This window comes from Trachurus japonicus, chromosome 13 (genome assembly GCF_045865225.1).
Source record: "Trachurus japonicus isolate A0001 chromosome 13, Traja_1.0".
Lineage (NCBI taxonomy): Eukaryota > Metazoa > Chordata > Actinopteri > Carangiformes > Carangidae > Trachurus > Trachurus japonicus.
In genome coordinates this window covers 313,342-337,062 of record NC_140919.1, presented here as the reverse complement: position 1 = coordinate 337,062, position 23,721 = coordinate 313,342, and the positions used below count along the sequence as shown (strand labels likewise).

Sequence of the window (23,721 nt, the reverse complement as noted above, 5' to 3'; positions counted from 1 at the left end):
ACTGAGATCCTGACTGATGTGACAGAGTCCACCTCAGTCAACGTACTGCTGACCAACCTCATCAGGGGGAACCTGCTTCCCTCTGCTCGCCTCTGGATAACCACACGACCTGCAGCAGCCAATCAGATCCCTCCTCAGTGTGTTGACATGGTGACAGAGGTCAGAGGGTTCACTGACCCACAGAAGGAGGAGTACTTCTGGAAGAGGTTAAGAAAGAAGAAGCAGGCCAGAGAGATCATCTCCCACATCAAGACATCACGAAGCCTCCACATCATGTGCCACATCCCAGTCTTCTGCTGGATCACTGCTACACTTCTGGAGGAGCTGTTGAAGACCAGAGAGGGAGGAGAGCTGCCCAAGACCCTGACTGAGATGTACATCCACTTCCTGGTGGTTCATGTAAAACTGAAGAAGGTCAAGTATGATGGAGGAGCTGAGACAGATCCACACTGGAGTCCAGAGAGCAGGAAGATGATCAATTCTCTGGGAAAACTGGCTTTTGAGCAGCTGCAGAAAGGAAACCTGATCTTCTATGAATCAGACCTGACAGAGTGTGGCATCGATATCAGAGCAGCCTCAGTGTACTCAGGAGTGTTCACACAGATCTTTAAAGAGGAGAGAGGCCTGTACCAGGACAAGGTGTTCTGCTTCGTCCATCTGAGTGTTCAGGAGTTTCTGGCTGCTCTTCATGTCCATCTGACCTTCATCATCTCTGGACTCAACCTGATGTCACAACAACAACCAACCTCCTGGTGGTATGAAGTGTCTGGAGACAAATCAACATCTTTCTACCACAGCGCTGTGGACGAGGCCTTACAGAGTCCAAATGGACACCTGGACTTGTTTCTCCGCTTCCTCCTGGGTCTTTCACTGGAGACCAATCAGAATCTCCTACGAGGTCTGATGACAAAGACAGGAAGTGACTCACAGTCCAAACAGGAAACAGTCCAGTACATCAAGAAGAAGATTGAAGAGGCTCCCTCTGCAGAGAAAAGCATCAACCTGTTCCACTGTCTGAATGAACTGAATGATTGTTCTCTAGTGGAGGAGATCCAACAGTCCCTGAGATCAGCACGTCTCTCCACAGATAAACTGTCTCCTGCTCAGTGGTCGGCTCTGGTCTTCATCTTACTGTCATCAGAAGAAGATCTGGAAGAGTTTGACCTGAAGAAATACTCTGCTTCAGAGGAGGCTCTTCTGAGGCTGCTGCCAGTGGTCAAAGCCTCCAACAAAGCTCTGTAAGTGTAGAGATAGTTGGATTTATTCATCATTATATAAAACCCCTTTGTCTTTTCAACAGGACAGATAATAAACTCCTTTCTTCTTTAATTCCTCATGATCATCTCTTCAGACTGAGCGGCTGTAACCTCTCAGAGAGAAGCTGTGAAGCTCTGTCCTCAGTCCTCAGCTCCCAGTCCTCTAGTCTGAGACACCTGGACCTGGGTAACAACAACCTGCAGGACTCAGGAGTGAAGCTGCTGTCTGGTGGACTGGAGAGTCCACACTGTAGACTGGAGACTCTCAGGTGAGGATCCATCCAGCTGTTTATCTGATGCCACTTGAACACAGCGGCAGGTGTTGACAGAGGGTTCCTGTGTGTTGTTGTGTGTGTTCAGTCTGTCAGGATGTCTGGTCACAGAGGAAGGCTGTGCTTCTCTGGCCTCAGCTCTGAACTCCAACCCCTCCCATCTGAGAGAGCTGGACCTGAGCTACAACCATCCAGGAGCCTCAGGAGTGGAGCTGCTGTCTGCTGGACGGGAGGATCCAGGCTGGAGACTGGACTCTCTCAGGTATGGAGAGACTGCTGCAGCCACACACACTGTCTGATAGAGGAGGAGGAGCTGGAACATTTTCTATGGCCCCGTTCACACCTGGCCACACCTGGTATTAACATCTGTCTCAGGTGATCCATGCATTGATGACATCAGATGCCATCACTCAGACCATATCCAGAGGTGGTGTAGGCCACAGTGAAGCTCCGCCCACTCCAATGACGTCCTCTGTCTCAGTCTGACTCGCTCCAACACAGTTTATACTGAAGCCAAAATCTCAGACTGTTTCAAACATGAGCTGTGCAGCTTTCATCAGTCACAGTGATGAACTACTGGGATCAGGAGTTTCTCCTCATGATGACTTCAGTGTCTCATCATGACTCACTGTGTCATATTCAGGAGAAGAGATGTCAGTGATGAAAGCAGCTGTTGGCAGCTGTGCTCTGAGTCTCTCCAGATGTTTGGATCAGACTTTATTTCAGAGTTTATCAGGAAACATTTCAGCTGCAGCTGGTTGAACTGCTCCTGAACCAACAGAGTGTCTGACCTGAACAGTCCCAGAGACTGTAGACACCTGTTGAGTGTGGACACACTAACAAGGCAAGGCAAGGCAATTTTATTTGTATAGCCCGTTTTTACAAACAGTTTGTCTCAAAGGGCTTTACATGGCATCGTAGCAACATCCTCTGTCCTTAGACCCTCACATCGACTGAGGAAAAACTCTGTGGAAAACCCTTTTAACAGGGAAAAATTGGAGAAACCTCAGGGTGAGCAACAGAGGAGGGATCCCTCACCCAGGACGGACAGACGTGCAATAGATGTTGTTACAGACAAGAAAACAGTTTACAGTTTGTCATAGAATGTGCGAAATATGGAAATGTTAGCAGGAGTTAATGAAGGCAGTCTCTGGTGAGGGGGGGGGGGGCGGGGGGGGGGGCAGGGAGAGCTGGCCAGCTCGATGGGAGGACTGGGTGGTAGACTAGTCCATGGGAAGGAAGGGGAGGCAGGTCTAACAGCAGGGGAAGGGGAGGGAGGGGGGCGATGCAGGCGGCGGCTGGTGCAGAGAGATGGAGCTCCGGTGGATCTGCGGAAACACAGAGAGAGTGCGAGACACCAAGGCCAAACTACAAAGTACAACAGAAAATGACAGTTCAAAAATATACTGAGGAGAGAAGAGGAGGGGAGAGGAGAGGAGAAGAGGAGAAAGGAGAGGAGAGGAGAGGAGAGGAGAGGAGAGGAGAGGAGAGGAGAGGAGAGGAGAGGAGAGAAGAGGAGGAGAGGGCTCTGTGTAACCAGATGTGTCCCCAGCAGTCTAAGCCTATAGCAGCGTAGCTATAAAATGGTTCAGAGCTTCCTGAACCAGCCCTAACTAAAAGCCCTGTCATAAAGGAAGGTCTTAAGTCTGGACTTAAATGTAGTTAGAGTGTCTGCCTCTTTGACCCATGGAGAGAGCTGGTTCCACAGTAAAGGAGCCCGGTAACTGAAGGCTCTACCTCCCAGTCTGTTTTTAGAGATACTGGGAGTCACTAACAGACCTGCATTCTGGGAGCGGAGTGCTCTGGTAGGACAGTAAGGAATGATTAGTTCTTTCAGATAGGTTGGAGCTTTATCATTAAGAGCCTTATAAGTCAGCAGAAGGATTTTGAAGTCTATTCTAAATCCTACAGGAAGCCAGTGGAGAGAAGCTAAGGTGGGAGAGATGTGCTCTCTCTTCCTAACTCCTGTCAAAACCCTTGCTGCGGCATTCTGGACCAGCTGGAGACTCCTTAGAGAGTTTTTCGGACATCCTGACAGGAGAGAGTTGCAGTAGTCTAGCCTAGAAGTGATAAATGCATGCACTAGTTTCTCAGCATCACTCTGGGAGAGAATATTCCTAATCTTAGTGATACTGCGCAGATGGAAGAAGGCGGTCCTAGTCACATGTTTTATGTGGGAGCTGAAGGAAAGGTCCTGGTCAAAAATGACTCCAAGGTTCCCCGCAGTTGTACTCGGGGTCAGGGTGATGCCATCTAGTGTAGCGATCTGATTAGAGAAAGTGTCCCTGAGATGTTTAGGTCCAAACACAATGACCTAAGTTTTATCTGAATTCAGTAGCAAGAAGTTAGAGGACATCCAGGATTTAATGTCTTTCAGACAGCCTTGCAGATTGATGAGGCGGCTTCTGTCATCTGGCTCCATGGACAAGTAGAGTTGTGTATCATCCGCATAACAGTGAAAATTGATTGAGTGCTTCCGGATGATGCCACCTAATGGGAGCATGTAAAGAATGAAGAGGATTGGCCCTAAGACTGAACCCTGCGGTACACCATACGTAACTCTGCTATACTCTGAATGGTCGTTATTAACATTAACAAATTGAAACCTGTCAGATAAGTATGACTTAAACCATTTTAGGGCAGGTCCTTTAATCCCAATTTCATGATCTAGTCTCTGCAGCAGGATGCTGTGGTCGATGGTGTCGAATGCAGCACTGAGGTCCAAAAGTACAAGTACAGAGACGAGGCCTCTGTCTGAAGCTATAAGAAGATCATTAGAGACTTTGACAAGTGCTGTTTCAGTGCTATGGTGTTCTCTGAATCCAGATTGGAAAGCTTCAAAGAGCTCGTTGCTGTGCAGATGTTCATGTAGCTGCTCCAGGACAACCTTCTCAAGGATCTTAGAGATGTAAGGAAGGTTGGATATAGGCCGATATAGGCTAGGACATCTGGGTCAAGAGAAGGTTTTTTAAGTAAAGGGTTAATGACAGCCACCTTGAAGGCCTGTGGCACGTAGCCTGCGGCTAAGGAAAGATTGATTTGGTTCAGAAGAGAAATGTTAATTAAGGGGAAGACATCCTTAAGTAGCCTTGTCGGGACTGGATCCAGTAGACATGTGGCTGACTTGGAAGAAGTAATTGCAGAAGTTAAGTGTGACAGGTCGATGGGAGAGAAGCTGTCCAAGTGTGAACCAGGTCTGGGAGGTGCTTCTATGGGTACTGTAATCTGTGGTCCATTACTAGCAATTTTTGTTCTAATATTAACTATCTTTTCGATAAAGAAAGTTAGGAAGTCATTACTGCTGAGAGTTGGAGGGATGGATGGCTCAACGACACTATGGTTCTTGGTTAGCCTGGCCACAGTGTTGAAAAGGAACCTGGGGTTGTTCTTATTCTTTTCTATTAGAGATGAATAGTAATTGCTTCTAGCATTACGGAGTTCTTTTTTATATATTAATAAACTATCCTTCCAGGCTTGACGGTCTTCCTCATGTTGGCTGGAATGTGTTTTCCTTTCCAGCTGTCTGGTCTTCTGTTTCAAAGCGCGCAAGTTTGGGCTGTACCAGGGAGCTATTCTTTTCTGGTTGATAACTTTCTTTTTCAGGGGAGCTACAGCATCAAGTGTCCCAAGGAGTGCTGCTGCAGTGCTATCCACAAGATAGTCCACCTGTGTGGGGGTGAAACCAGCATAACTGCCCAACAACACAGCAACAAGAATCAAAGCATGTCCACTGCTCAGAGACATTCGTCTCCCAGCGTCTCCAACCAAGGAGGAAATAAGAGACAGAAACCAGGCGGCACCATCAGGTCTCTGTCTGGTCAGATATTGATGATCAATAATCAGCTCAGTCTCTCTGAGATCCTGGTCTTGTCCTGATGAGATGTGTTGTTGTGTTGAGGAGACAGTAAATCACAGTGTGACATCCAGATGTCCTCACTGTCCAGAGGCCTGGAGCTGTCAATCAGAAGAAAGTGAGTGTAGTGAACAGTGTAATAATCAGTGTTTGTGGCTGAATGTGTGTGTGGTCAAACAGCTGTTTTCAGACTGTGTGTGTGCTGACTCCAGATCAGATGAAGCCACAAAGTGGCTCCTTAATGAAAGTCTCCAGCAGCTGGAGCTTCACTTCCTGTCTGAGTCCATGTGCTCTGAGCTGAGCCTGGTTCTCTCTGCTCTACAGTTTCTCTGCTTCCTCTGGACTCTGACTTCAAGTCCAGTCAAAATGTGTGGACAGGTTTGATGGAGCTCAGGACTGGTCCTGAGGACGGCTGCTTTATTCCACATGATGTGACTGATCTCAGTGAGTCAGTGTGTTGCAGCTGATCTGTGTGAAGAGCAGAGAAGAACAGAGTCATTGATCATGAGATCCTGATCCGTCCTGTCACTGTGATCAGATGGTTTCTATTAGAGCTCCTTCATCCACTCACTGCTGCTGTGGCTCCTGTGGAAACCTGCTCACAGCCTCATTCTTCAGCTTCCTGGGGAGTTTTCTTCAAACAAACACAAGTTGTGTTCACACTCAGTGTTTCTCACTAAACTCACTGTGTGTTTCACTGAGCTCTAACAAACGTGTTGAGTGTGTTTCCTTCCTCATCAAACACTGAAACCATCCACTGTTCACAGCTGCACTCTTCTTCTTTCCTGGTGCATTGTGGGATATCTGGGCTGGTCAGCTCCACCTGTTGTGTCTTAATCATCTTTGCTGTGACGTGTGTTTGTGCAGCTTGAGAGTCAGAGAGTGAAAGTGTGTGTCTCACACTGCAGTGACATGACATGGAGAAAAGACATGATGAAGTGTTTCCTCCTGGTCTCCTCCTGCTCTGTATCATCACTAGATAAAGACTCCAGCTCCTTCTTCTCTGTGCTCAGTGTTCATCCAGACATACCAGCCTCCATGTGAACACAGTGATAAAACAGTGTGTGTGTGAGAGCCATGTAATGTCCATGTGTGCATGCTGACAGAGAAGGTGCTGCTCTGACCCCCCTCCTCCTTTCAGGGTGGAGCCTGCTGGAGTCCCATGGTTGACACCAGGTCTGAGGAAGTGTAAGTCTGTTTTTACTTTGATTCATGGAAACAAAGCAGCACATTCAACCATCTTCACACTGTCACATCACTGACCTCATGAGTCTTCATCAAACTGTCAATAACTGATCACATGATCAATAACTGCAGCTGTGTCTTGTTCTCTCCATCAGATTCCTGTCCACTCACAATCGACACAAACACAGTGAACACAAAGATCAAACTGTCTGACAACAACAGGAAGGCGACACGTGTGGAGGAGCGTCAGTCATATCCTGATCATCCAGACAGATTTGACTGGTGGTCTCAGCTGCTGTGTTCAACTGGTCTGACTGGTCGCTGCTACTGGGAGGTCGAGGGGAGAGGATACGTTCTTATATCAGTGAGTTACAGAGGAATCAGCAGGAAAGGAAACAGTGTAGACTGTGGGTTTGGACTGAACGATCAGTCCTGGTGTCTGATCTGTGATGATGATGGTGGTTACAGAGTCTGGCACAATAGGAGAGAGACACGTATCCCCTCCTCCTCCTCCTCCTCCTCCTCCTCCTCCTCCTCCTCCTCCTCTGTCTCTAACAGAGTAGCAGTGTATGTGGACTGTCCTGCTGGCTCTCTGTCCTTCTACAGAGTCTCCTCTGACTCACTGATCCACCTCTACACCTTCAACACCACCTTCACTCAACCTCTCTATCCTGGGTTTGGATTTGATATTGGTTCCTGGTTGAGTCTGTGTTGAGTGAACCAGAGTCTCCTCCTGTCACAGAAACCTTCTCACTGTTGAACAGACAGTTCAGTCTCTACATGTCTGTCTCTGTCTCTCACTCACGTTTTCACATTCATGGATTAAATCAGTTGATTTTTTAAACTCTTCTCAGTGATTCTTGTAAACGTCTTCCTCTTCCTTTAAAGATGGAAGCGTCGATTATTACAGGACAAAAACCACGGTGACTTTTACTCAGCTGCTGATGAAGGACGAGGCCTAATATCACCAAGCTAAAATGAATGAATGACAGTGGAACAGTAATAAACACGGTTTCAGCAGTTTGCGACTGTGTCAAGCAACATTTTATTCTGCCTCCTATGTAACATGTCAAACATCTCAATTCACATTCAACTGGCCAATTACCAGCCTTAATATCAGGCAAACGCTTGAGTTTAATTATAAATGCATAGAACTTCAATACATATAAATAATAACACAAACACGTGTGGCTGCATTGACAAATACACCAAAGTTATCAAACCATTCTAAATACATTGACGTGACCTCAAAAGTCACAATTTTCAAGTTGTTTTTCACGTTTTACATACCTGTGGAACAGTAAGAAAGTGTCTGACTGTCTCAAACACCATTTTATTCTGCCTCCTAGTGTATGGGAATGGGATGGGCTTGAGTCAGGAGTTTCTCACTGAGCCTGGTATCACAGTGCCACCTATGGTCACAAAGTGGAATGACAACAAAATGACCTGTATGGGAGTCTGACTCAGGATGTAACTGAAATAAATGAAAATAAAGAGAAAGAAGAAAATAAAAAATAAGGTGTGTGTGTATGACATCCTACTAATGAGAGGCTCTTTTTTCCCGCCCTCTACATATAACGTGAAGAGACTGAGAGAGACGTTTACCCTGACTTGTTGTGTCCTGTTTGTTAAGAACCAATAAAACCATTTAATAATAAAAGTGTCAACCCTCATGTTGAATAACCTCTGTCCTCACACTGTCAATGAGACCAAGGAGCCACAGTCAGTGAGAACAACTTTATTTAAAAATATCAAACGTCACTAAATCACATTTCAGTCTGAACAGTTTTTACACTGATATGAATATTTATCTGATAGAAACAATGAGCTTCATAGTTGATGTGAGCAGCTGCTGCCTCCTTCTCCTCACTTCTTCTTGGTGTACTGCAACCACAGAGAGGACAGACTGACGTGTGTTGGTCTGTCTGACAGTATTATTATTATTATTATTATTATTATTATTATTATTATTATTATTATCATTAATAAACTCACTTTATCTAGAATCCAGTCAGCGTCTGTTATCGCTCTCTGGATGATCATCTGGATCCTCTCTGGGTCGTCCTCATCTGAGTGACTGGTGTAACCCTGGAAACACAAACTCATCAATCAGGACACTTTATTAATAATATTATCATCATGATTATCATTATTATTTCTCTGGTTTGAGTTTTTCCAGTGTTTCTTTCCTTCATTTTTAAAATCTAAATGGAAGAATTGGACGTTTTGGACGAGAATAACTGATAATAATGAAAATAATCCTCAGTTTCAGACTTAATCCTGGATTTTCTCAGGTTTTCCTGATCTGTGTGTGAATGTGTGAATGCAGCAGCAGCAGCAGCAGCAGCAGCAGCAGCAGCAGCAGGGGCCTGAGGAGATCAGACAGGCGATCAGTCATTGTAGTGGCTGTTTGTGGAAACTAAGAAAAGCTTCAAATCAAACTTTAAACCCTAAAGAATCAAAGGGCCACTGCTGCACCATGGGTCGTGGTGTAGACAGCTGAGAGAAACATCATGACCATGCAAAGTCCAGTTTTAACTACAAATGTGGTTTATTTGACCAGAAAGGAGCAAGAAAAGAACAAAACAAAACAAAACCCATCAGCCCACCCAGGTGCATGCTGGTCCCTCACTGCAGCCCTACACATTTATTCTCTGGTGACGTGATCAAATGAAATAAAACACCAATAATAAACAGGAGAACACCTGAACTACACAAATAATAAACTAACAGAATCTGATCAGAGTTAAATCAAATAAATCAATTCAGGAAAATCAGATCTAAACTAAATATTAAAGTAAACAACACTAAATACAAACAATGAATAAATAAACAGCTGCTACAGTTTGTGTTTGTTGACGTGTGTTTACTACTGCTGGCTGTCCATCAAACCTCCCTCATGGATAATAACCTGTAGTGACATCATCATCATCATCATCATCACTGTTACTTTAATGTTTTCCTCCACATGATGTTGAAGATGAAATGACAGTGACAGTAGTGACTCCTCCCTCCCACCGTAGCCCCACATATTTATTCTCTGGTGCCCCGACGTGGAGAAATGAAATAAAAACACAAAGAACAAACAGGAAAACAAACGACAAACTCACTGAACACTAACAACATCTGATCAGGATCAAATCAATCAATCAATTCAGGATGATCAAATCTAAACTCAACACTAAACACGACCAATAAACATGTGACATCATCAGACTGATCATCTAACCAGTCTGCAGCTCTGATGATATTTCTCCCTCCTCTTCCTGACAGTTGTCTGGTTCTTGTCAGTAGTTTTAGCAGCAGCAGGTCGGTGGTTCCCAGCTGCCACCACAGGGGGGCAGTAATATGGGTTAGGGTTATTAGGGGATGGCAGTAAGAACAGAGGGGAGTCCCGTCTTCATGTGTCCGTGTCCCGCCTGTTTGCAGCTGTTTCCGGCTTCAGTCTGTTTCTCCAGCTCGTCTCTTCAGGTAGGAACCCACTCTTATCTCCAGTGTCAGTGGCGCCGCCAGCCGGAATCCTGTACGCACTGTGCGTACAATTTTTTTCATAGGTGGAAAAAAAAAGAAGCAATTTTGTTTATTTTGAGCGGGTGTGATAAAGACGCTTGTTGTTTGTAACAGGCTAAACGTGCTGAGTTCATTGATTGTTAAACCAATCAGTGGAAGCCTAACGTAAAAGCCAGTGATTGTCGTTTACGTCATGTCATCTGTCTCTTTTTGATTTCTGGCGCCTATTACACTACCGCTATGTGATGATTACGCCCGGTCCAGTATAGAAATGTCAAAAAGACAGTTGAGCCTTTTCCAGGCATTTAAAAAAAAAAAAGAGAGATCCAAACCCACGATCACAAACACGCAGCAGAGCAGCGATAATGAAGGTCTCTCCTCTCTAGCTCCAAACTCACTCGTCTGCACCGCGATTATGGACTCATAAGCGCCGATTCCAGGTTGAGCCCCCACTGGGGGAGCCTCGGCCCATCAGCTGTGTGTCTGTGGGTATGTGTAACCCGTATGTGTGTAGCCTGTGTGTGTTAATCTCTCACGCGCTCTGTTAAGATGAATCAACACAAACCGCTGCAGAGCGCGAGCCTGGCACAGAGGTGCGCGCTCTGGCGCATCTGGCACAGTCGGTTAACGGCACCGAAAGGAAACTGGCTCCGCTCCGCGGCTATTTCGCGTCCGACGTCTATGTTAAGCACATGTTGTTATTGATATTGTAGCGTCCGACCCGACGTAACTACAACAACATAACACAAACTTATCTGACAGCTCTCTCACTTTTTCCTCTGCTCCTCCTCACTCACCTACACACACTGTCTTCCTCACACTCACCCCGGCCCCTCAGCTTCTCATCCAACCATACCCTACCTGCCCGTACACATTCACAGTCAGTCAGGAATCACACAACTTAAACATCACAACAACATTACTGCGGGGTCGCAACAATATTTTCAGTTGTGCAGTATATTATGACAAGTCCCATTGCTACGTGGCATGATGGGCACAGCGACCCTCCCCCCCCCCCCCCGAAAAAAAAATTGTTGCAGCCTATTTGCCGTTTCTGTGCGTACATTGAAATTGAATCCTGGCGGCGCCACTGTCCAGTGTGATGTGTTTGTGTGACTCTACAGAGCAGCGGGAGGAGTTTTAGTTAATGTTTTTACCAGTTTATTACTAATGTTGCGGTGAACATTTCATAACCTCCCGTTCACTTAGGTCGGACCTACTCTACTAAAAAGGCTGCGTCTTACACAGTTACAGCTCGACTCGGTCTTTTCCCTCTGCAGCTCAGTTCTTCATAATAAAGTTGTTAAAAAAGAAAAAAAAAAAAAAAAGTAAAATGTGATAATAATTTACAGATGTTGACGACTCCCGTGGGCTACTTTTTCTAAAATAAAAAATAATCAAGAAACAACTTAAAAAAAAAAAAAAAAAAAAAAAGCTCAGTTCTTCATAGTTCCTCCTCAGTGGGGGCGGGGGCTCTTTTTTCTCTCCTCTCGTCAGCTCCAAACTCACTCGTCTGCAGTTCGATGACGGACCACGGCTGGTTTTCATTTAACTCGGGTGACAGAATAATAACAGTCTCGGTACAGATTAGTAGATGCTGTTGTCGATGGGTTTTTAAAAAATAAGCGGGATTGTTTCTCATGTCGGACGTAGCACTCGTGACGACACTCTGGCCAATCAGTGGCCAGCAGTCGGTTGACGTCACATTTTAGTATCGACTTGGCTCGCTTGGGCACTTTCAAAACAGTACCAGGTACTGGTAGGGCTGGTGGAAAAGCAGAAGAGCCGAGGAGAGTCACACTGGGTGGAAAAGGGCCAATAGAGTGTAGCAACCTACCTCCCGTTCACTTTACTTACTTTGGCCGGACTTCCAGTGTAACTCAAGCAGTCAGTCACTGTGAAATTTGAGAAACTTAGGGTTTAACTTCTGAATAATTTTAAGTAGGAGCAGTTATATAAGCTTTATTTCAGACACGGGTCCATATCAGTGATATGACAGTGAATGTAATACTGTGGCCTACAATAAACAAGTGCTTTTGCAGTTGTTGTGACAGTCATTTTTTTTTGCACGTATCAGCAGCAAAGCTTCACCCATATTCCTGGGTTTTATTATGTTTTCTCTTGTAATTGTATGATTTGGAATAATAATATGTTGAGAAATGTGCCTATAGGGCTCCACTGATGTCTATGGGGAAACCAAGCCATACCCCGTACTGTGTGAAAGACCCAGTATTTTAAAATGTACGGACAACAATCAACCCCTATCGTACCAAGTTTTTTAATCTATAGCTCTTTGTCAGCAGATAGGCTACAAGTGATTCAAACATGACAGCGGACAAGTGTTAGACAAAGTTTTAAAATGCCGCAATTTCACATGTATGTCTATTGCCAACTCAATCTACTGTATACTATCAGGTTTTTTTTCTAAATGAAGAAGCGGTATGTCTATCAACTCATGGGGGCATGTCAACATGTTCTGACATCCACTCATAGCAGAAAGTTACAGGACAGGGTTGATGCTTAGTCCCACTGAGCATGCAAGAACAGTGCTGCTATAAAAATAATAAAAAAAAGCCAGCTCACCTGTAACTGCCCTGTTGTTGGGGTCACTGATGTGGACCATGTTGTTGTTTATTTACAGTTGATGAGGAGTTTGTGTACTGGCCTTATTACCAGTGTTTGTTGTGATGCAGTATTTAGTGTTGTGTGTTGATAGAAATGTGTCAAATGTAAACATGTTAATACCGATGTGGCAGAGAGACTGGATACAGAGTCTGTCCCGTGTTTTCAGGGTCATGACCTCAGCAGCAGTTTGAATCACATTCATTGAATAAAGTAGACGGCGGCCGGCGGGGGAGCTTTATACACACCAGTGTTTGATGTGTAGCAGGGGGTGGGGCTTATACTCACCTGTGTTTGATGTGTAGCAGGTGAACATGGAGCATCGCACCAACAGCAGAGGAGCGGATGAATACTTTGTGAGGAGGCGACACCTGGAGCTGCTGAAGCTGAAAGAAGCAGCTGCAGACTTTAACCGGAGAGACCCGGTTCATCGGATCCGGCCCTACATCTTCAAGGAGTCGGTCCCAGCCTGGCCCCGGGCCAAGCTGCACGTGTCTCACCTAAAACACGACACGAATGAGGTCGGTTTACGGGGGATCCAGAGAGACGGAGGCTTCAGGGGCATAGAGCGGCTGCAGTGGTGGAGTCTGGCTGTGAAGGTGGGAGACCTGGTCTCAGCTGAGACTCGGCTTCTGGACCAGAACTTACCGCTCTGCAACCGAGGACCAGTCCTGGGGCCACCACGACCAGGGCCAGGTCCGGGGCCACAGGGCCTTGGGCCACCACGACCAGGGCCAGGTCCGGGGCCACCGGGCCTTGGGTCACCACGACCAGGGCCAGGTCCGGGGCCACCGGGCCTTGGGTCACCACGACCAGGGCCAGGTCCGGGGCCACCGGGCCTTGGGTCACCACGACCAGGGCCAGGTCCGTGGCCACCGGGCCTTGGGCCACCACGACCAGGATCAGGCCTGGGGCCACCACGACCAGGGCCAGGTCCGTGGCCACCGGGCCTTGGGCCACCACGACCAGGATCAAGCCTGGGGCCACGACAACCAGGACCAGGCCTGGGACCACGACAACCAGGACAAGGCCTGGGACCACGACAACCAGGACCGGGCCTGGGGCCACCAGGGACGGGCCTGGGGCCACCACAACCAGGACCAGGCCTGGGGCCACCGGGGACGGGCCTGGGGCCACCACAGCCAGGACCGGGCCTGGGGCCACCGGGGACGGGCCTGGGGCCACCACAACCAGGATCAGGCCTGGGGCCACCACGACCAGGATCAGGCCTGGGGCCACCACGACCAGGATCAGGCCTGGGGCCACCACAACCAGGATCAGGCCTGGGGCCACCACGACCAGGATCAGGCCTGGGGCCACCACAACCAGGATCAGGCCTGGGGCCACCACAACCAGGATCAGGCCTGGGGCCACCGGGGACGGGCCTGGGGCCACCACGACCAGGATCAGGCCTGGGGCCACCACGACCAGGATCAGGCCTGGGGCCACCGGGGACGGGCCTGGGGCCACCATGACCAGGATCAGGCCTGGGGCCACCACGACCAGGATCAGGCCTGGGGCCACCACGACCAGGATCAGGCCTGGGGCCACCACACCCAGGGCCAGGTCCGGGGCCACCACAACCAGGACAAGGCCTGGGGCCACCACAGCCAGGACCAGGCCTGGGGCCACCACAGCCAGGACCAGGCCTGGGGCCACGACAACCAGGACCAGGCCTGGGGCCACCACACCCAGGGCCAGGTCCGGGGCCACCACAACCAGGACAAGGCCTGGGGCCACCACAGCCAGGACCAGGCCTGGGGCCACCACACCCAGGGCCAGGTCCGGGGCCACCACACCCAGGGCCAGGTCCGGGGCCACCACAACCAGGACAAGGCCTGGGGCCACCACAGCCAGGACCAGGCCTGGGGCCACGACAACCAGGACCAGGCCTGGGGCCACCACACCCAGGGCCAGGTCCGGGGCCACCGGGGACGGGCCTGGGGCCACCGGGGACGGGCCTGTGGCCACCACAACCAGGACCAGGCCTGGGGCCACCGGGGACGGGCCTGGGGCCACCACAGCCAGGACCAGGCCTGGGGCCACCGGGGACGGGCCTGGGGCCACCGGGGACGGGCCTGGGGCCACCACACCCAAGGCCAGGTCCGGGGCCACCGGGTACGGGCCTGGGGCCACCACAGCCAGGACCAGGCCTGGGGCCACCGGGGACGGGCCTGGGGCCACCACGACCAGGATCAGGGCTGGGGCCACCACACCCAGGGCCAGGTCCGGGGCCACGACAACCAGGACCAGGCCTGGGGCCACCACAACCAGGACCAGGGCTGGGGCCACCACACAGAGGGCCAAGTCCTGGGGAAGTTTGCCAGCTCCCCGGCCTTCCTGCAGACGTCCAGACTGGGCTCGTACCGCTTCACTCTCTCTGTGGAGGATGTGCTAGAGGCCTACAGCCAGCAGGTGGGTCCGGACCCTTTCCATAGAAACAGATGTGTCTGTGCTGCAGCAACAGACTGTTGACGCTGGGCTGTCTCCATGGAGATGCCCTGCTATGTGATGTCAAACTGCTGTCGTCCACTAACCTTGTGTTGTTGTCTCTAGTTCTGCTGCGGGGCTCGGCCCGTCATGAGGGTGTTCGAGACCGTCCTGTACAAACAGGAAGTGATGTACGTAGTGCTGGTCCACAGCCCGGCCAATCAGAGCTACCAGGACTATCCTCTGCTCAGGGACGACCCGGACGCAGTCTGCGTTTACAGAGACGGATGCTTCATCTGGAGGTGTCAGGCCATGTGTGAGACACACAGGTGAGGTCTTAGTCTCAGGGCGTATTCACACCAGGCTTGTTTCGTTCACTTGAAACAGACATTTCCTTGGTACAGGCTCGGGGAGTAATGGATTACATGTAACGATGTTACGCTATTAGGATACAAAAAAAGGTAACTGAAGTCCGTTACAGACTTACAGTACAGAAAAATTATGTAATCAGTTTACTGGTATATTTGAAAAATTATGTGATTACTTGGCAGGATTACATTTTCAAAATGAACCAGAGCAGACGTATGCACAGTGCAGACGCAAAGCGACACTTAATGACACTTTACAACACATCAAACGACCTTGATCAGTGTGTGTCCCAGTTTCCACACGCTGTCCCATCTCCGTTGTGGTTTGTCTCCGACTGTTGATCAAGCCATCGGCCACGGCTCCGTCTCCAGAGCCCAGAGCAGCTGGAGACTCGAGGTCACGAGATCACAGAGCAGAACCAGCTGATGTGATAACAGCTGTGTATAAAGTGAGATAAACATGTAAAACAACAGATCAATCTGCCTTTCTGACGTTGATTTGCAGTTACACATTACTCTGTGAGTTTTTTACGTTTGTGTTCTTGCAGAACGGATGTTTTGTACCTCTGTTGTTTCGTTGTTTAGTAACAAGTAAAAGTACAAAAAAAATTTGGTCCACACAAGTGACTATGGGACTTTCAGGGTGTGAATAATACGCTCTTAGTAAACTCTATTATAGGGCTGTCAGTTTTTAGAAAAGTGAGGTTTGAACGAATATTGAATGACCCATAATTCGTTTGGATATATTTGAATACCCCCCCCCCCCCCCCGGCGCCGCAGCACACACAGTCGCGGTGTTTTATTTTGAAGGAGCGCCGCGACACCACACCAGCGGTTGATATGGGCACAGAAAGTAAACTGGCTCAGTTTCTCGGCTCTTTGCGGCTACTCGTGGCCCTTCCACGTCCGGTGGACGTTCCGTGGCGCTATGCAGGCACTGGGCACTGCAGTCAAAGACGGTAAATAGAGAATTTTTGCTGCAGCCGACATATCGAGCAGGTCATTACCGCTTGAATACGAACTTTTCATCCCACATTCGAACGAATATTCGAATATTCGATATTCGAACGAATATTCGAATGTCAAATAAAAAGTGACAGCCCTACTTTATTATCCCCATCTGGGGCAATTTGTTGTACAGCCAGCAGAAATTCACTGTAGTAGGGTTGTGCCGATTGGCGATCCAATCGTCTATCAGCGATTGGAAGGACGATCGGCGATGTTTTGTTTTCTTGCCGATTTTACACACTCACATACTCGCTACTTTTTTTTTATTGATCCAATGCACAATCTGTTTGTTTTGTTTTAATGAAGCCGCTTCTCTGGCTGCTTCCAACAGATACTCTGTCAAATGACAGTGTTTTCTAACCCATTCAAATGCAGCCACTGGCGACGTCCAATCAGACGGAGCCAGGTAGTCATATGACCGCACACAAAATCTCTGTGGTAAACAGGGTGGCCACTCCGCCTCAAATTTGAGGAAACACGTTTAGCTGGTGTTGTGGCTGTGACTAGGCTGCCAGTGCCGACGCCAGCCCTGTAACTGTATGTCACAGCCCGACGAGGTGTTCACTGATATGCCACAAATAAATTACGTCCGCCATGAATAGATTTTTCGGCACAAATGAACTTTTGAATCTGTTGGTCCTGCTCATGTGGCGGTCACCAGATGGCAGCAGTCTGTACTGGGAGGACAGCAGGTGACTGGAGTCAGAGATAACTTCTGCTTTCCTGGAAGCGTCTGCACCAACACAACATGAACACAACCTGAATGTGCAGAGCACAGGATCATTGAACATAGACTGAACTCAGTCTACTCTGTTTTCAAACCCACTGAAGTGAGTCCATGTTGTGCAGGTACCAACTGGTCCAGAGACCCGACAGGAACCAGGTGGAGGCTGTGGAGCTCCCTGAGTCGGATGTAAAGTTTTATGTCTGGGATCATGTGGCCATCGCCCTGCACCTGGAGGACAGACAGGTAATCAGTCAAATTCATATAAGATCAACAGAGACCGGTCCTGGGTCATGATGAATCACAACACCGAAGCGACTCCAACACCTGAACGTCCAGTGAGATCAAACCATGACCGCCTTCTGTGATTCTGCTGGTGCTGAATGAACCTGCTCCGTTCACTTTTCAGGTGCTGAGCTTCGATGATGTCACACTGAGGCGGAGCCTGACGTTCTGCGATTGGGGCGACATTTCGTACCATCACAGCTTTGACCTCATTGAGGAGGCTAATGAGGTGGTGAGGGATCTGTGGCCCTGGTACAAGGCGCCGCTGCAGAAGGAGCGCTCGCTGCAGGAGGCGTTGGCAGGTATCACTTCAGTTCAATTCAATTCAAAAACACAGTCGTCCCGAGGGGGTAATTTAAAAAGAGCACGCATGTAGATTTAAAAGGCAACACATTACAGACTTAAGGACACAGCAGTCAAGGGTCAACAAACGGATTTAAAAAAAAAAAAAGAAAAACCACACACACACACACAAAAAAAACCCCACACAAGTAAGTGTTTAGTGTAAGAGTTGTGGAGAGTTTAATCACTGTGGATGGAGAAGGAAGGGAGGGAAAGGGTGATGACGTGATGTCACATACGCAACATAACATGTCATCTTTTTCATTGTGTTTCCTCAACAGAATTTAACTAAACAATAGCTCAATAAACAGTCAAACTCTTGACATGAATAAACATCATTTAAGCCTATAAACAGGGCCCCTGCCTACACGCAGAACACGCACAGTGCGTAGGGCCCCATGGTCCAATAAGGCCCCGTTTTGCACAAAGGATGCGCATATGCACAGCCGTGGGGCAGGAGAAGAGAGATAAGAGAACTTTTGTTTTGTTTTGTAATCTGACACCGCACGCGCCGTCACCAATCGATCTGACCAATCACAAAACAAGAGGAAACTCGTGCTTCTCTCGAAGGTGGGTGTTGAAGTTAGTGCTGGGCCGTATTTAACGGTGCCGTTAACGCCGTTAATGGCCCACCACTAGATGTAAAACTTTGTGGCATAAGCAAGCACTAAACCTCCATGCTCAGCACAGCTGCTGCTGCTACTCAAGAGGTAGGAGGAGAGATGCTGCTAGCCTCCAGTAGATATGGACTGTGGTCTGGAGATGAAAGTCATTTTCCAGCGGCCCTTACCATTTCTTAAATGTCTTGTTAACACCTTTGTTCGCATATGCATTCACCTCTGTTGAAAGGCAGTGGTAAATTTGTCAGTTGTTGGTCGTATTTTCGGCTAAAGTTTATAATCTATTTTATCACCACACAAGGATTTGGCTAATGTTATTTTAATGGATGTAAAATGTCGCCATCTGTTGGTGAATTTAATCTATGACAGGCAGCTTTGGAGGAGATATTAGAGATAAATATTGATAGAAATTAGTGTATTTGATAATTCAGTTGACAGAAGGAACTAAATTTGAATGTAGCTACATTTTGAAATATCAGTCTGTTTGGTAATTAGTAGGCCTATAGGATTGTAGTTGTAGCATTTTAAAATTGATATTAAGTATAGAAGTAGTAGTACTGCCAGTATTAGTGGTTGTAGTTATAATCGATTATAGTAGGGCCCGAAGAAATTTTTTCGCTTAGGGCCCCATTTTGGTCAGAGGCAGCCCTGCCTATAAACAACATTTGTGTAATCCAAGGCATAACGACTGGAGGATCAGAAAAGCATTATTTTCTGTCTATTGAACACCATTCATTTTTTACGCTCCGAAAGTTCCCATGGGGGTCCAGCGGAAGGGGCGGGACTTTGCCACTCTATTGTAAAGTGTTTAAGTGCTCAAGGTTCAGACTTGAGGAGCTGGAGAGCCCTGGGCACAAAGGTGTCTTTCCTCCGCTGTGTCCTGCAGCCAGGACAGCAGAGTCTGCATCCAGGTGACGAGATGTTCCTTCAGTAGGTTCCTGCTGTGACCTCAGTCGGTTCTTCAGCTCTTTCTGCTTCGTCTCCACAGTTCAGGGACTTGGCAACAGAAGGTCCAGGAGGCCGGCGCCTCCACCTCTCCTCCGTCCTCCCTCGTCATCAGGGATTCGATAGTGGAGGTCGTGACACTGAGCGGGGAGGGGGGCACTCTGTGGTTTCCTGAGGCCACCGTCAATGACATCACGGTCCAACTCCCTGACATCATCAGGTCCCACTCTGAAGTCGACATCATCGTCGTCCACGCCAGCGCCCACTACGTCAACAAACATGAGTCTGAGTAATTGAAGCGCGACTTCCTGCAGCTTTTCCAGGCAGTGACACGTCTCCACCACAACGTCTTCATCTCTGGTCCCATCACCGGTGTGTGTGTGTTCGGGGGGGGGCTCATCGACAATTTTAACCTTTTCTTGAAGAGGTGGATTCTTTTCAGAACAGACGGCCTCAACCTCAGCGAACAAAGGCCGCCTTTTGCTATTTATATGTCACAACATTATCCACCGCTCCATGGATTGATTCCTCACCGGCTTCGTTGAAAACAAATGCACATGGAAGAGAGGAGGGTTAGAGACACAGAGGAGAAGAGACCAGACTTGGAGAGTTCAGTTTTAAAACAAAAGTAAAAATGAGGAAAACAACAAAAAAGAAAAAGAAAATGTTCAGATGTGTCTAATAATATTAATATTAATATATTTATATAATTGAGGGTTAGAGGCCTCTCTCTGGACCTGCAGCCATTTGAATTCTTCTGTAACGGCAAAAGAGCTAAGTTAAAGCCCCTACAAAGACTAGATATGCAAAAGTCTCTGGTTTCGGCTGATGGCAGTGTTTGGGCCGGTACACGGACAAAACGATTTACGGCTCTGCAAGATTTATATGCTTGTGTGAATTACTTTGAACTCTGTTAAGTTTACTAAACCCGTGCAGTCGTCGACAGCAATAAAATCGTAACATTTTCTCTGTTTTTTTTTTTAAAGCCCCAGTATGTAGGAATTACCCCCATCTAGCGGTGTGGTTGCATATCAGAACGTATTCTTGATAATATATTGCGTTCACGTGAACTCGGGCAGACGTCAGACAGACAACAGACGCTGCATGTAACAGGATAAACAAGCGTCTATGTAAACAAGTGGTCCGTCAGCACGAGGTAAAACAATACAGGCAATATGTTGTCATGGTGATGTGGTATTGTTTACCTGACCCACGTTTTACCGTCTTTCTCTCGTGGAGTAAAATGACATCCGGTTGGTTTGCCGACGACGTCATTCAGGTGCCTGACTGCACCTGAATGCAACACCAGTGCCTCCGTCCTTCCTCACACTACACAGTGGTGACGGTTTTAACAGGCCGAGCCCACAGCTCCGCTCAGTTTCCGTGGTTACCTACGGTCACGCTGCCACTCAACGTAAAAAATGGTGATTCAACATGGCAGCCAAGGTTCCGTGCGCTCCCCCTTGTATATTTGTAACGACTTGTAACAACTCATTCTAAGGTACGAGAAAGCTTTCATTTGTATGCGGGTGTGATTCGACTATAGTGAAATACGTATTTATGAAAGCAATATTTGATTTTTGCTAATAAAAAGCCAAATAAGTTACATACTGGGGCTTTAACTTTCAGACTTAAGTGAGGCAAACAGGTGACTCAATTGACGACACAATAAGTCTGGACTTACAACTGTGTGATGATGACAACTGTGACCCTGAGGTTTTCCCTGTTAAAAGGGTTTTCCATGGAGTTTTTCCTCAGTGGATGTGAGGGTCTAAGGACAGAGGATGTTGCTACGATGCCATGTAAAGCCCATTGAGACAAACTGTTTGTAAAAACGGGCTATACAAATAAAATTGCCTTGCCTTGCCTGTGTTCAAATAGGATAGTAGCACAAGATCTGTCCACTCCCATTCATTGAAATTGCGGTTTAGGCTGTTTACATCCCACAAAACCGCAATTTCTTAACTGATAACCTGATCATAAGCTGATTATATCTCAGGCTATACAAATAAAATTGCCTTGCCTTGCCTATATGGATCAATAACGTAATCAATAATGTACTGATGTTTATACAATGTTTCATATCTGAAACATCAAAGGTTAAACGAACATTACAACTGTTACAACATGTACGTCTCTAACTGATGTAGCTTATGTATATTTATTGTCTACAAGGCAGTGACTACCATGCTCTGAGTCCATGACATATTTCCCCTCAGGGACAATAAAGTTTATTCTGTTATATCAAATATCAATGACAAATGCTTTTTAACTTCACACTTTAAACAGGTCACAGAAGGTTTCCTTGGTTTTGTGTGTGTGTGTTTAAGTTAATTAGTCCATGACATTATCACGTCCAACAGGTGAGTCAACTGTAAAGTTGAACTTTGACCCAGCGGGTATGTTGCAGTTTATTTCCTCGTGTGAAGGTAAGGTGAACAGTCTGGATGTTTTCCTCGTTAACACCTGTCGTTACCTGAGTTCTCTGCCCTTCAACTTGTGGTTGTGTTGTTGTTGTGTTATTATAATGTTACTGTAGCTGAGTCAGAGCTGCAGCTGTAAAGTCTGGACCGACAGAACCGTGTCCTCCATGTTGTGTGGATGTTGTGGGTAGAACCGTGTCCTCCATGTTGTGTGGATGTTGTGGGTAGAAGCGCTGGAATAAGAGCAGAAGCAGAGTCAGTGGATGGTCAGTAGTTGAACACAGAGTGGTTCTTTGTGTGCAGCTTCACTTCCTGAGGACTGGAGGCAGCTTTACCGCCTGAATCAGCCTGTGGAGGAGGCGGAGATCAGCCGCTGCTCTCCCGCTGTCTGAGTCACTAAACGCGGCCTAAGCTCATCCGGACAGCCGCTGGGGAACAGCTGGGACTTTGTCTGTGGTGAGTGGTCTGTCATTAGATTTATACTACAGGACTGATCAACATTTTTCAACAGAAATATTCAGTTTTCAGCCTCAAAAACTGAAGATTTCCTTGTTTTCTCTGTTTGATTTGACTGTAAACTGAATATTTTGTCTCTTTGATTGTTGCTGTGACAAAAGACATTTGAAGACGTGGCCTCAGACTGAGAGGAACTTGAATGCATCATTTGTCTGTATTTTGTGACATTTGATGGAGCAGACGATGAATGGATGGACAGAGACAATAAGTGTCAGTGGCAGCTGCAGAGTGTTTTTCTCTCTGTGAATTTCCAGTGTGAGTGAAATGAGTGAATGTTGTGATAGTGGAGCTGTGAGGTGAAATAAGTCTTGGTCCAGTTGTTGTGTGTGTAATAATCAGCTGTAGCTTGTTTGATCCAGTGGTTTTCTACAGGGACGCTGTCCACACAGAGACTGTGTCACATCAACTCAGTGGATCTCAGTCCTTGTGTGTGTCAGTGGATGGAAACAGTGGTCCATGGATCATGTTGCTGGGCTGCAGCTTCATGACGCCATCTAGTGGACTGATAGTAGAAGTACAGCAGCTGATGGCAGCTTCCTCTTCCTCACTGCTGTGTGACTGCATTCAGCTGACACTGATATGAAGCAGAGGAGAAGAGCCAATCAGTGGAGGAGCAGCTGGAGACATGATGGACATGTGAGCTGCTGTGCAGATGAATGATGTGTGTTTCCTCTGCAGGTGAAGCTACAAGTGTGTGTGAGCTGATGTGGATGTGAGCTCAGCAGCATGGATCAGTGTGAGGACAGAGAGGAGGGAGCCCCTCCCTCTAAAACCAAGAGTCAGACCACAGGTCAAAGGTCAGATGAGCATCTCTAACTGTCCATGACTCAGATCACTGCTCCATCATTATTCACATTCAGCTCTGAGTGTGTTGTGTTCAAGGCCAAAGCAGCAGCACAAGACACAGTCTGCTGGACCTGGGCCTGGACCTGGACCTGGACCTGGACCTGGACCTGGACCAGGACCTGGATCCAGTGATGAGTCCATTGGTCATTGTCAGTTTAACAAGAGGCGAGCTTTATTTGAAAGGTCAGAATTAAAAACAGTCAGAAAGACTTTTCTCTCTAAAAGTCAGTTGTTGTGTTTATTAAAAGGTTGAAGATATTTTTCATCAGTTTTTCTCCAACATGCACATTTATCAGTTGTGTTGTTGTTTCAGGATGCAGCAGCAGAGACCAGACTCTCCTGAACCCAGCTGTCTGTCTTTAAAGAGCGACCACTCAAAGGTTGATATCACTGACTTTAAAGGAGGACATGGATCAGCTGATCAGATGTAAGAGACAAAACTACTAGGGCCGGGACTCGATTAAAAAAATTAATCGAATTAATTAGAGGCTTTGTAATTAATTAATCGCATTTTAA

General features: G+C 47.5%; 2 protein-coding genes across 2 annotated transcripts in view; both read left to right on the top strand.

Moving 5' to 3' along the window:
- LOC146975173 (uncharacterized) overlaps positions 1-23,721 on the top strand; it is a 197,031-nt gene that overhangs the window by 60,199 nt on the left and 113,111 nt on the right. The window contains exon 4 of the mRNA XM_085794664.1: positions 23,519-23,632. Within this exon, the coding sequence (XP_085650790.1) occupies positions 23,519-23,632 (114 nt within the window). The remainder of the gene's footprint in view (positions 1-23,518; positions 23,633-23,721) is intronic.
- LOC146975177 (protein NLRC3-like) lies at positions 61-7,704 on the top strand. The gene is made up of 5 exons (XM_085794705.1): positions 61-1,238; positions 1,352-1,525; positions 1,617-1,790; positions 6,523-6,569; positions 6,722-7,704. Exons 1-5 carry the CDS (start codon positions 148-150, stop codon positions 7,279-7,281), a joined length of 2,046 nt encoding a protein of 681 aa, XP_085650831.1. The 5' UTR covers positions 61-147; the 3' UTR covers positions 7,282-7,704.

Coding starts and splice junctions, on each gene's coding strand:
- LOC146975177 (XM_085794705.1), top strand. CDS start 148: ATGGTGACAGAGGTCAGAGGGTTCACTGACCCACAGAAGGAGGAGTAC. Junction 1,526..1,616: donor TGTAGACTGGAGACTCTCAG/GTGAGGATCCAT, acceptor GTGTGTGTTCAG/TCTGTCAGGATGTCTGGTCA. Junction 6,570..6,721: donor GACACCAGGTCTGAGGAAGT/GTAAGTCTGTTT, acceptor TCTCTCCATCAG/ATTCCTGTCCACTCACAATC.